At 38.6% G+C, this 13,409-nt stretch overlaps 1 protein-coding gene across 5 annotated transcripts in view; it reads right to left on the bottom strand.

The window, feature by feature from the left end:
• Ttc6 (tetratricopeptide repeat domain 6) overlaps positions 1–13,409 on the bottom strand; it is a 175,836-nt gene that overhangs the window by 31,193 nt on the left and 131,234 nt on the right. For all 5 annotated transcript variants that reach the window (XM_059279993.1, XM_059279994.1, XM_059279996.1 and 2 more), the window contains exons 16-19: positions 9,906–10,075; positions 7,525–7,645; positions 5,617–5,767; positions 1,574–1,656 (exon numbers count right to left, since the gene is read on the bottom strand). In XM_059279993.1, the coding sequence (XP_059135976.1) occupies positions 1,574–1,656; positions 5,617–5,767; positions 7,525–7,645; positions 9,906–10,075 (525 nt within the window). The remainder of the gene's footprint in view (positions 1–1,573; positions 1,657–5,616; positions 5,768–7,524; positions 7,646–9,905; positions 10,076–13,409) is intronic.

Below are 13,409 nucleotides of genomic sequence, written 5' to 3'. Positions count from 1 at the left end.
CACTCTTTTTCTGCTCTGCTCTTGTCGTTTTAAGACTCACTGTTTAACCAGCATCCTCCATGTGACCATGGGTTTAAAACTCATTGAAACATGGGCTCCTCGGTTGGGCACCCAACTGAAACAAATGATTGCTTTCCCCCAGAATCTATCAGTAGCCAGATTAGTTCAACAGGGTAAAATAGGGTCCTTTAAACCCCTCCAGATCACGAGTGACTGTTGATTGCCCAGTCTTGTGTGGGTTCATTGCAGACAGCCACAGCTGCTGTGAGGCTGTGACTGAAATGGTTGTGCCATGCCCAGAAGATAACATTTTACAGACGTTCTCCCCATCTTCCAGATCTTAGGGTCTTTCCACCCAGCAATTCTATGATAACCCCTGAGCCTGAGAGGGGGTGGTGTAAACATCCTGTTCAGAGCTAAACACTCATTCATTGAAGTAAGTATTCAAAGTAAAGTTAATAATGTTACTTAATTTTTTTTTTTTTTTGGTTTTTCGAGACAGGGTTTCTCTGTGTAGTTTTGCGCCTTTCCTGGAACTCACTTGGTAGTCCAGGCTGGCCTCGAACTCACAGAGATCCACCTGGCTCTGCCTCCCGAGTGCTGGGATTAAAGGCATGCGCCACCACCACCCGGCGGTTACTTAATTTTTTATGATTATAAAACATTCACTCATTTATACAAGTATACATAAAATTCATTTTAAAATTATTGAGTTATTTGTTTTGTTTTGGCTTTTGGTATTTTGAGGCAGGGACTCTCTTTACATAGTGCTGGCTGTCTTAGAACTTGCTATATAGACTAAGCTGGCCTCGAACTCAGAGAGATCATCTCTCTGCCTCTCTCTCTCTCTCTCTCTCTCTCTCTCTCTCTCTCTCTCTCTCTCTCTCTCTCTCGTATGTGTGTGTGTGTGTGTGTGTGTGTGTGTGTGTGTGTGTGTGTCTTTCTCTCTCTGTCCCTCTCTTCTCTACCTCTATGACTCTCTACCTTTCCTCCAAGTGCTGGGATAAAAGGCATGCACTACCATACCTGGCAAAATTAAACAGTGTTTAAAAGTCCAAAAACACAAAGTGTTAAAACACAAAATATATCTTTATCAGAAAATATGTTCCATTGCATTTTCCCAGGCCTATTAATCTTGAAACATTATATTTTGGAGATCAATATCTTACAAAAGGTCTCTATAGCAAATTCTACTAAACTTGAAATACAGTTTTGAGTGTTACATTTTTTTATCCAGTTGGCAGAGGGTTCGATTTAGTACTGTGGGTACAATCAGAACCAATGATCAAAAGGTACTTACTCTGAAGGGGTACTGCTGTCTACATAGCAAGTCATCTAGAAAGGTCTCCAAGAGCCTCACTCTCAGAAACTGTTCTTCAGTGTAAGAGTACAGCAAAGGGAATGGTATGGTTGTCTTAACATTTAAATAAAATCAAGAAATGCACGTTGAGAGGTAGACGTTGTTTGGAGATTAGATGTAAAATAAGGAGACTGGAAGAATAAATAGTGGGGTACCAAGAGTTCGCTAAGATGCCAAGTTACCCCAAGAAGAATTCAGTTTCTGTGCTCATACCTTATTATATAGAGCTGGATTCCATCTGGCTGGAGGTGGATAGCACGAGATAATTCACACACTGCCTTTTTCAACTTGTGCAGCTGTGGAGTGATAAAGAGAAATGTGTATTCTAGTTGAAGCGTCACCTTCTGATGTTTAGTCCCTCCCACAACTTGTGGCAGAATTTTTGTAGAATCTCATCCAAAAATACTCGATTTTCCTTTCTGCTTGTTTTTAGTTATTTCTTTTATTTTTTTGAGATTATAATATAATTACATCTTTCCCCCTTCCCTTTCTACCCTCCAAATCCTCCCATATAACCTGCCTTACTCTTTTTCAAACGCAAGGCCTCTTTTTCCATTAATTGTTGTTACATATGTGTGTGTATAAATACAAAAAGTATACATAGTTTCCTTAACTCACCAAAGCAAATATAATTCACAAAATCAAAAAAGGAGTCTTATGATTCAATGTCTTTGGTTTTTGAATTATTTATCTTTAATTTTAAAGAATGGTCACAAATACCCATTCACATATCATTTTACACTCATGTATGTGATATATTGTAGTATGCATATGTTATGAGAATTCTGTTATTGTCATGGTCCATTATCCAGTTAAATAGGGTCTTTGACTCAAGAGCCAAGTTCACATACAGGTGGCCAGAATGGATCAAAGAGTTCTCGGAGGGCCAAGGAAAAGAGAGAGTGGCCCCAAGGAGAATAGGCAGGGACAGAAGGGAGCACAAGCCATTTTGGAGTCAGAAGGCAGATGGTGGCAGGTGCATCCAGGCAGTAGTAACTGTCTTGGGTTCTAATCTTATATTTGTCATCAAGTTTTATAATTAATAAACAGTAAAAGTAACCCCTTCAGGTCTATGCTTCTCTTTCACTTAACTTTTCTCCCTCAACTTTTTAACATCTATTTCACTAAATTTCACATAGTTAGTAAACCAGCATACAAAAGGTGACATAAGAAGTAAAAGTAAATTCCACTATAAAAATAAGATGGAGAAACAGACTTTCAACAAAATAGATCAGTGAATGTGAATGGATTAAGGAAAAAATATAAGAACAGTGTAAAAAGAGGTCCATTTGAGAGTCACATGGAAAGTAAACATTTATTCTATCCTTAATAATGGTCACAGAACCATAACTTAAATTCCCACACATTCAAAGACAAAAACCAACCACCACTGAAGACATTGCCAATGGAGCACTACACAAACCCAGAAAAATTAGGCCAAACAACCTAGAACTGCCATAAATATGATGGTAAGATGTGGCTAAAAGAAGGCCACGAACTAATTTATACACAGAAATAAAGGGAAGTGAAATAGCACAGACTATTTGAAAAAATAATGGGATAGAATTAAGAGGAAATCCAAGAGATGGAATTTGTTTAAACAAATTTGGGAATTTCTGTGAAACTTTTTAATCTGCCCTTGTTCTGTCTGCACAATTGATGAACTGCTGACACGTTCACACTGGCATACCTGGTTGTACCAAGTGTCGAGGTTGGTATTTGTTACTTTCCTCCATCCCGTGATCTAATACTTGAGAAAGCACTGTAAGGGGGGAAGAACTGGGTTTGACTTGTGCTTTGAAAAGATATCAGTCACTCATGGTGGAGCTTAAGGCTGGGATACCTCTCAACACAACAGGCCAGGGAGCTGAGACCTGACAGGAAGTGGGGTCAGGATATAAAACCCCAAGAACCATGTTGTGAGGCACCTCCTCTAGGGAGGTCTTACCTCATTAAGATTCCACAATCTCCCATACAGCACCACCAATTGAGAACCAAGTGTCCAAACATATGAGCCATTTTACATTTAAACCATAACATTCCATCCTCGACTCCACAACCTGGTCTCATCTCATAATACAAAACTCGTTCAGTGTGACTCCAAAACTTCTGACTATCTCACATTTCTGATAATTTTCAAAAGTCAGAAGCTTCAAAGTCAAGAACATTTGTTAGTTGTAGGACTCTTAAGAGCTTTAAAAAAAACTGAAAACAAAAAACTCCATACTTTCCATATTCAATGGTATGGAGTAAACATTCTCCTTTACACACACACACACACACACACACACACACACACACACACACACACACAAAGTTGAGCAGGATACAGCAAGAAAACCATCAGACCAAAGCAAGCCTGAACTGTAACACAGCAAATACCAGTCCTAAAGCTTCATGTCCAACATCTGGGACTGCTGAGAGCATCTTCTATGCTCCAAAAAGTTTGGGTAGCCTTGCACCTCTGGCTCTGTCGCCTGTGGCGCATGTGGTCTCTTCCATGGGACAGCGGCCCTTGCGTCTGGACGTTTTCTCAGGAAAACAGCCGGTGTTTCTGACAGCTCCGATAGAAAGTCTCCTCTGCAATTTGGGCTTTGCCTCCACTGCTTCAAATACAGCTCCACGTTTCAGGAGCTCCATGCTACCTGTTGCCTGCTCAACAGCTTTCTGGAACCTTGGTGCAAACTTTTACAGTAGCCTTGCTTTCACATTTTGCATGTCTACAAAACCAGAACTGCAAGGACTCGGGTCTGAGTGGCTGCAGGAGCTGGGTGGACACAGAAAAACCCCAGCTACACTTCAGCCACATGGTTCTAGAGTTAAAGACAGAAGAAAGGAGCTATGAATTTCCCCCTCAACACTAAGGAAAGCTGCTAAGACCAGGCACGCGTTCAGGGTGACCCTGAACGGAGGCCTAAAGAGGCCATTGTGTGAAGCTGTGAAGTTGTGTGGGTTGCCTTGGAGACCCCAAGATGTTAGAGACGCCAGAATTGTGGGATACCTGCCAAGGAGAGCTGCTAACAGGGAGTTGAAACAGCCCAAGAGAAAGAAGTGTGTTGCAGTCAACAAAGCTGAAAGGAATTGGACCTGAAGAGCGTTTTGACATCAGACATGGAGATGCAAAGTTTGGAGTTTGCCCAGCTGGTTTTTGGTCTTGCTTTCGTCCAATATTTCCTCACTGTGCTCCTTTCCTATGTTTTGGAATAATAATGTATATCCTGTGCCATTATATGTTGGAAGTATGTGATCTGCTTTTGGATTTTGATTTTACAGGGGGATTATAGTTAAGAGATTGCCATGAGTCTCAGAAGAGATTTTGGGCTTTGGACTTTAAAACAGTTTGAGACTGTTACAGAGTATGGGGACTTTTGAAATTGGACTGAATGCATTTTGCATTGTGATATTCTTACAAGCTTATGAGGGCTAGGGAGTGGATTGTGGTAGTTCAAATGTAATTGGTCTCCATAATTTCATAGGGAGTGGCACTATTAGGAGGTGTGGCTTCGTTGGAGTAGATATAGCCTAATTGAAGGAAATATGTCACTGTGGGGGTGGGCTTTGAGTTCTCATATATGCCCAAGACACGCCCAATGCCTCAGTCTACTTCCCGTTGCCTGCATATCAACATGCAGCAGCTCCTCCAGCACCATGTCTGCCTGCATGCCACCATGCTAACCGTCATGATAATAGATTAAACCTCTGAAACTGTAAGCTGACACTTCAATTAAATATTCTCCTTTATAAGAGTGGCCATGGTCATGGTGTCTTTTCACAGCAACAGAAACCCTAAGACATCATTTTATATACAGGCCTCATTCTATGAACCTACACACTTAACCTATACATACAACATACATGCACAGAATTAGACCAACAGACTCTAAAAGGCTAACAGTAGCTTTCCCCAGCAAATAAAATTACAGGCAACTTTAAAGCTACTGATTTTCAGAAAGTTCCTCATCGTTTATTCTTATTTGCATAAAATACATTAACTACAATAGCTGTATATTGTTTTGTATAAACAATATAAAACATGTGCTAGAGATATTATAAAAATGAAAATGGACACTTGATAAGAAGAGGCTTTGTAAATAATAATAGTTAACTGTATCTGCTTAATAGATATTGCTTATAAATCCATAAACCTCGATGGTTAGCTGAAAAAAGATTATATTCATATATTATAAATTACATTGGATAAATATCTAAAAAATTAAAATAATTTTTTAAATTCAAGATCCCCAAGTCTTAAATACCTTATGATAGGCTTCTGCTCTACAAATATAGCTTTGAATAAATAAAGGATCAACTTTAATAGCCTCAGTAAATCTCAAAAAGGCTTCAGTGTAGTTATCCAGGTATAGTAGATATATGAGGCCAATATTTATATAAGCCACAGTAGCAGTTCTAAAAAGAAACCAAGAAAGTAAATTTTTTTAGACATTTAAATTTATTTACATTGTTCTTCAATTATTAAAAAGCTAGTGAAATATATGAGTCAATTGCAACCAGATATTCTTAGTATTTTACTAAAGCAATGAAATTAGTTTACTGTGGTCTCTTAAAAAACAGAAACCTGGGTGGTTGGGAAGGGGGGAAAGATCTGAGAGGAGGTGGGAGAAGGGAAACTATGATTGGAATATATTGTATGGAAAAACTTATTTTCAATAAAAAGTAGGAACATTCTTAATAAAAGCCTTAGTAGTGAATTAACCATTAGAGAGTCTATACTGGGAATGGAAACGATAGTCTCCTAGACTCTTAGCAAAACTTGACTTAATCTTGGTTAACATTGAATCAATGATTACTGTTCCTCAACTCAAAAGTCTTTGCCTGAGGTCTGGAGGAATAGTGAAAAGCAGTCATTGTAAGGTTTGATGGCTTTCAATGAAAAAAGAAATCCTCTCCACATGGGTATATGTAAAATAGTTTTTCAATATCAAATAAATGTTGTTTTCTCTCCTATAGTCAAGTGATTGTTAGTATGGGGATGACCTTAGATATTACTCTGTGCAGTGTGTCCTAAAGACAAGGACAGTGCTTGTCCTGTAAACCCGCGCCCATGGGAGCCCCGGGTGCTGGAGAGCAAGGGTCCTTCCACCCACCTGCTGACCTTATATCCCAAACATCACTCTGCCTCCCTAACCCAAAAAAAGCCCACTGCGGTCCTCAGAGGCCTACAGGTGTTACTCCCCGAGTTCAACGATTTTATTCGAGAGCTGTCTGCTAGGCTGCACAGAGATAGCATGATTTTTTTTAACCCTTTCTGAAAACTTCCATGTTTTTCTTTTGGGGTTATAATATAATCGCAGCATTTTTCGCTTCCCTTCCAAACTCTCCCATATACCCCGCTTCTCGATCGCTTCCAAAATCCTGGCCACTTTCTTCATTAACTGTTATTATCTATATACATGTATTTTATCTATATACATGAATCCATAGCATATATATTCCTAAAAATGACTTGCTGAGTCTGTATAATGTTACATGTATATATATATTTTCAAGGATGATCATTTGGTATTAGGTAATTAATTGGGGTTTTCTCCCACTCTCAGCCTTCCTTGGTTTTCTGTAACAACTTCCATTTTAATGAGTGATGCATTAGAGAGGAGAATTATTCAATTAAAATATATGTTGTAAAGCTGGATTTTTGGCTTGTCTGACTTTCAATTTGTGCCTCTTCCTTGTCCTGTTGGCTAAATGGCAATGGATTTTCTTTTGATTTATTGAACAACGTGAAGTCAAGAGTTCCAAACACGGAGTCTTTGCTTCCACTGAGTTGGATACTGTGTGTAACAATGAAGGAAACCACAGCTATTTTGTCATTATTTTAAAACTTGATGACAGTTGTCCAGTGACTTAACATCAAAAAAGCTGTAGCCTACGTGTCCTCAAGCCCCCTCTAGTCACTTTTTAACTTAATACTGTGAATTTAAGTCTTCTCAGATCTTTTCAATCTCTAAATTTTGCAAAGCAACTGAAATGATCAAGTCTTAGTTGACTGGTAAACTTATTCGAGTGCTATTATAATTCTAGTGTGACTTTATAATTACAGTCTCATTTTCTACAACGTTACCAATAGTGAGGGGCAAGCTTCCTTTTATTTTATTCTTTTCCTGATTTTATACAAGAGTGAAGTAAGTATGAAAAGACAGGCTTACCTTTCAAGAGAAATAACAGTTTCAAAATCACAAATTGCCAGCATCCAAAGTTTTAGTTGTGCATAGAGTATGCCCCGATGGAGAAAGCAATTAAGATTATCATATCCATCATTTATGAGAGCTGAAGATATAAAGTATATACCTTGATTTCTAAAGAATCATACAAGTTAAGTTTCAGACCACACCCTTCCTATTGTTTTCCCTTATTTAACAATCCAAAAACAATGTAGCTATGGCAAGTGTGCCCATTTTGTGGGTGAAAATAATACATATTTTTAAAATAATTGCTGACTGCCAGGCGGTGGCAGCACACACCTTTAGTCCCAGCACTCAAGAGGCAGAGGCAGGCAGATCTCCGTGAGTTCAAGGCCAGCCTGGTCTAGAGTGAGTTCCAGGACAGCCAGGGATATGCAGAGAAACACTGTCTGAAAGAATAGGAAAAGAAATTCTAACTAGTAACAGTGTGGCTATTATGGCTCATAAACTCATTAGAGCTAGTGGTAAACTCAGACACTCCACTCACTTTACAAATGAAGCGATTAAGGTCCAAAGGAGCACAGCGCACTGACGGGGACTAAGACATAAGTCAATGGCAAAGGCTCATCTAGAATGTAACAGCTGATGGAAGGGTGCCCTTGTTCACAGTGGCTTCTTATTATCACAAAGACATTAAGGACTAAAGAACAGGTGTGGGTGTACTGGTTCCGAAAAGGCATATGGCAGATGCTAGGTCTATTTAGGTTGAGGTTATTGAAGGCAAGAACATAGGGGTGGGCAAATTGACTACATATCCCAATTGAAGTGGGCAGCTTGGATATATACTGCAAACAACAGAAACAACCTCCATCACAGATGAGTGGCCCTCACCAGTACCCAGCTTAGAGATCACCTGACAAGTTTCTAGGTTATTAACTCCCCCTTTACAATCAAAACCATAATAGTGAAACATACGGACTTTTGTAAGATTCAATGCATATCTACTAAGCTTCTCAAGTCCATTCTGGATTGAGAGGTAACATTTTACACACACACGCACACACGCACGCACACACACACACACACACACACACACACACACACACACACTTCTCTATACTAGATTTGAGAAACTTTAGCCATTGTTAGAGCCCGAAGGCATTCTCACTGCCTCACTGCTCAGTTCTCAGTATGATTGACCAGCAAGGAAATGCTCTGCTGTGATACTGGTAGGAAAACTACTCTTATAGAAAAAAAAATTTTTGAGTGATTTAACTACTCTAGACTTTGTATCAGTAAAATTTGGATGATGATAATAAATTCTTCATACCATTATTTGAGTACTCTGTGGAAGTATTCCATATAGAGTATCCGCAATAGTGCTCAGACAGTATTAAAGTGGCCCATAAATGTCAAACACTATCAGCACAGAGCCTTGTTTTAGTAGTGGTTTATTTAAATCCTTGGGGTAATGTATAGGAAAGGGTTAGGCTAAAATCAGGGCTGTCTGCTCTGAATAATTCAATAGGAGAGATTCTGAATTGTTACGACAGCTTCCGACATGGAGGCTGACGGGGGCAGTTATAAGAGCAAAGCTTTAGAGGAAGAACAGAGGAGAGAATTCTCTGGGTAGACCAGGTCCGTGGAGTGGGATGAGCCTCTTCAAACTGGAAGCGTTGGGTGACAGAGTCCCCTTCATACCTACAACACCTTTGCTTTGGTGCCACCCCGAGACATGAGGAGCGAACTGAGGAAAGACAAGTCAGAGGGAGCGAAGACCCAGTCAGCTATGAGCAGAAAGTAGACGCTAAGATAAAAAGAGAAGTGAGCAGCAATCTTCAGCCCTCTTTCCCAAGAACCCTTGGGAGCAGACATGAAACACGAGGCGCCTCTCAGCATACATGAGACATTTAGGGGGATGGGATGGTATCATAGCAAAGTGCCTGCCTTGAAGCACAAGGACCCAAGTTCTTTCCCCAGAGCCCACGGGGAAAAAGAAGGCAAGCTTGGCATGATAGCATGTGCTGTTGGTAATCTCCGTGGTGGGGAGACTGAAGAGAGTGGACCCCTAGATTTGCTGGCCACAGAACCTAGCCTATTTAGTGAGGCCAGTGAAGGACCATGTTACAAAAAAAAAATTAAATTAGATTTAAAAGAATGGGAGAGAAAAAATAATAAAATTTTTAAAATTAGTCAACTCCTGAAGTTGTCCTCCGGCCTCTACACACATGTGCACCCATGTACACAGGTGAACAACACACAAGACGAATATTCTTAAGTATGTAAGTATTCACAGTACTGGACATTAACCTACATATTACATGAGTGAACGAGTATTAGCATTCCCTTATAGGAAACTGCTACTGATCCTCGGAGCAGCCCCTCACATACACGGCGCTGAGTACCTGACACACTGTAGTCCTGCAGGGCTCTGTGAGGGTTGGTCTTCCTGAATAAGCAGGCTCTGTAGTACAGTGCTAACCAGTTGTTAGGATCTAAGTGGATGGCAACAGAAAAGTCTTGGGTTGCTTGTTTATAAAAAGCCCTTTTAGAATACGCTCTCCCTCGGTTTGTCCTAGAAAAAAAAACATTGTAATGTGTACTGCAAAATAGATAGTCTCTCTTTTTGTTAAACCTACGGCCTAATTTCTGATTCTTTCTCTTTACTTTTCAAGAGAGTTTAGTTGTGATGTTGTTGTCAAGACAACATAAATTTTGTAGGGGACACTTTGTTACATAATTATATGCTCATTAATCGTGTCTGTAAGGTAGCTGAATGGTTATTAACTTTATCTCATTTCTGTAGTGGGTAGCCATTCCAGCTTTGATCTGGAAGTTCCAACCTCCATTGAGACTTCAGCAACTGTCACGCCTACAAGGCGGGGCCAAGGGAGGCGCCTGGGGACCCGAGATCTGGATCGGCGGACACTCGCTCTGTTCCAGGACCCTGGATGGTGGAGGTGGACAAAGCAGAGCTCCAGAGAACACCGCTGGACTGTGATACACCTTCCCCAGACCCCGCGACCTACCTATCCCTTAATTTGTAAGTTACGCCATTAAATAAATCTCCTTTTAACTACGTGGAGTGGCCTTAATAATTTAACCAATACATTTCTTTTACAGGGAGATAACTTTTTAAAAATCCCTTCAAAAAGTCATTCTTTATTGTGGATCTATTCTGGGTGCTCTTTTTTTTTTTTTTAAAGAACAATATTGGCACAAAAGTATTGAGGTGGAGAGAAATATGAAGGTTAGGTCAAGGTATTATAAGACAGGCCTGTCTTATCACAAAGACACATCTGTTATTTTAAAGTGTTTGTCTTTATCCCATTAGCCAATGGGGACCACTGAGAAAAGCTTTCAACACTAGTGACCATTATTTTTGTGATAGTCAAAGCTCAGGACTCCAGAGCTAGGAATGGCGTAGTATAGTAAGTACCCCAGGTATGAGCTCAAAAGTGATTGAAATGCTGATTCAGTAGGAATGAAAATAGCATCAGCAGTCCTGTGCTTGGAGAATTAACGTGGATTGGTGGCATGCTATCAGAGCCCCTCAAAAGTTTGATGCTGTCAGAACTTTGAGAATCAGCCGGGTAGCGCACACCTTTAAATCCCCACACTTGGGAAGCAGAGGCAGGAGGATCTCTGGTCTACAAGATCAGATTCAGTTCAGCCAGTACTTCATAGAGAGACCCTGTCTCAAAGAATAATTTGTATTATATATTTACATATGGGTCACTCGGCCTGTCCTTTCTTCTATAGAAATTAGAGAAAAATATTGTAGATCTTTTACTTTTCAATTTTATGTATGTACTTTAAACTGGAAATAAATGTTGTTTGTAATCACAAAAAAAGAATAAACATAAGATTTTGATTTGTTAGGACATGAATGAGACATTTCTTAAAGATAAGGTATTCTTTCTTCAAGGGTCTCAAGATGCCTGCTGCTTTCAAAAGACCTCTCTATTGGACAGAAGTAACTCCAAAAGTGAGTTCCTTCTAACTTTTAAAGAACAAAAATATCAAATAGCAAGTACTCGGTGTTCAGCTCCTCTCTTACCCCAGTACTAAAAGGGCACGCTCCTAAGAGAAGACAGGAGGAAGACGTACTTCATTTTGATAAAGTAGAAAAGTCCTGAAATAAAATTCAGAATACAAAATAGAAAGAAATAGAAGAAAATAATCCATGACAACAACTAATTCTGGAAAAGGGGTTATCTACGTCGAGAATGAACTTAGATCCACATCTCTTATGTTGCATAAACATCAATTCCAGGTGGATTGAAGATGTTCACAGAAGGCCTGAAAATATAAAATTACTAGAAAAAAATTCAGATAGTACAAATGCAGGCATAGATAAAAACTTTCTTTATTAGATTTCCATACACTTAGGAAATAAGACCAGCAACTGACAAATAGGATCTAATGAAATTTTAAAATTTTGTATGGCAAAGGAAATAGTTAATTGATTAAAGAGACAACCTGGCAAATAGGAGGAAATCTTTGCTGGCTATGCATCTGGCTATACAGGATTAGTGTATAGAATATATAAGGAGCTTAAAAGAAAAAAAACCTAATCAAAAATGGACTAAAGAACTAAATAATTCTCAAGAAAATAGTCAACAAATATTTTTATTTATTTTATTATTACTTCTTTTATTTTTGAGATTATAATTGCACCTTTCCCCCTTGCTTTTTCTCCCTTCAAACCCCCCCCATACACCCTTCCTTGCTCTCTTTAAAGTCAAGGTTTTTTTTTCATTAATTGCTGTTGTATGTGTACACACACACACACACACACACACACACACATATTCCTATAATCCTTAGAGAGTCTAACTTAGTCCTGCTTAGAATGGCTATTATCAGGAATACAAATTACAATAATTTCTGATAAGGACACTGGGTAAGAATAACTCTACTCATTGTTGGTAGGAATGTAAATTGATGATTGTAAATGGCTCAGTTTCAGATATTCTGTTACTCCAGGACAAAAAGGTATGACACCAGCCTAAATACGATGAACAACTTCCTAGAAATACACCAGCTACTAAAATTGTCTCAATAAAAAATAGATAGCCCTTATAGAGCACTGACAAGTGAAGAAACTGAATTAGTAATTTTAAAAATGTAGCTGAAACCAGATAAATTCGACCAAATATTAAAGAATCAACCTGTCCTTTCTTCACTCGCTCAACAAATGAAAGACTTACTCAGCCATTTACCAATGTTTCCCCACTATCAAAGCCACAAAAGACAACACAAGAAATCTACAGACCAGTTTACACTAATTTATATATATTACACTAATATATATTTAAATCATCAACAAAATATTAGAAAACTTAAAATAACAGCATATTAAAAGAATTATACATGATCACCAAATGGGATTTTCTAATAATACAGGAGTCATTAATTTTTATGTAAATAAATCATATACTACATCAGATTGATAGAAAGATAGACAGACAGACAGATGGACAGATGGATGGATGATGGATGGATAGATAGATAAATAAAATAAGTCAAATCTAAATTGAAGGAGAATCAGAAAAAACTGACAAAAGCAAAAATATCATCTAAAATTAAAATTAAAATAAATATATTAATATGAGAATATAAAGACAATGGAAAAGAAACACATCTCATAATATGTGTATGCAATTAATGTGAAAAATTAGTAAAGTAAATGGTGGAAGTATCATTTTGCAAATACTATGTGGGTCATTGGTTCCCATCTGAAAAAAAGCTGTCCCTACCTCATAATACACATCAACACAAATCTAAAAATTTTTAAAGTAACCTTTAAAATAATTATGAGAAGCTGGAAGATGACTCAGTAGTCAAAAGTATTGGCTGCTCTTCCAGAGGACCCGAGTTTGATTCCCAGCACCCACATATTGACT

This window comes from Peromyscus eremicus, chromosome 14 (genome assembly GCF_949786415.1).
Source record: "Peromyscus eremicus chromosome 14, PerEre_H2_v1, whole genome shotgun sequence".
Classification (NCBI taxonomy): domain Eukaryota; kingdom Metazoa; phylum Chordata; class Mammalia; order Rodentia; family Cricetidae; genus Peromyscus; species Peromyscus eremicus.
The sequence above is the reverse complement of the archived record's forward strand: the minus strand, read 5'-3'. Positions and strand labels throughout refer to the sequence as shown.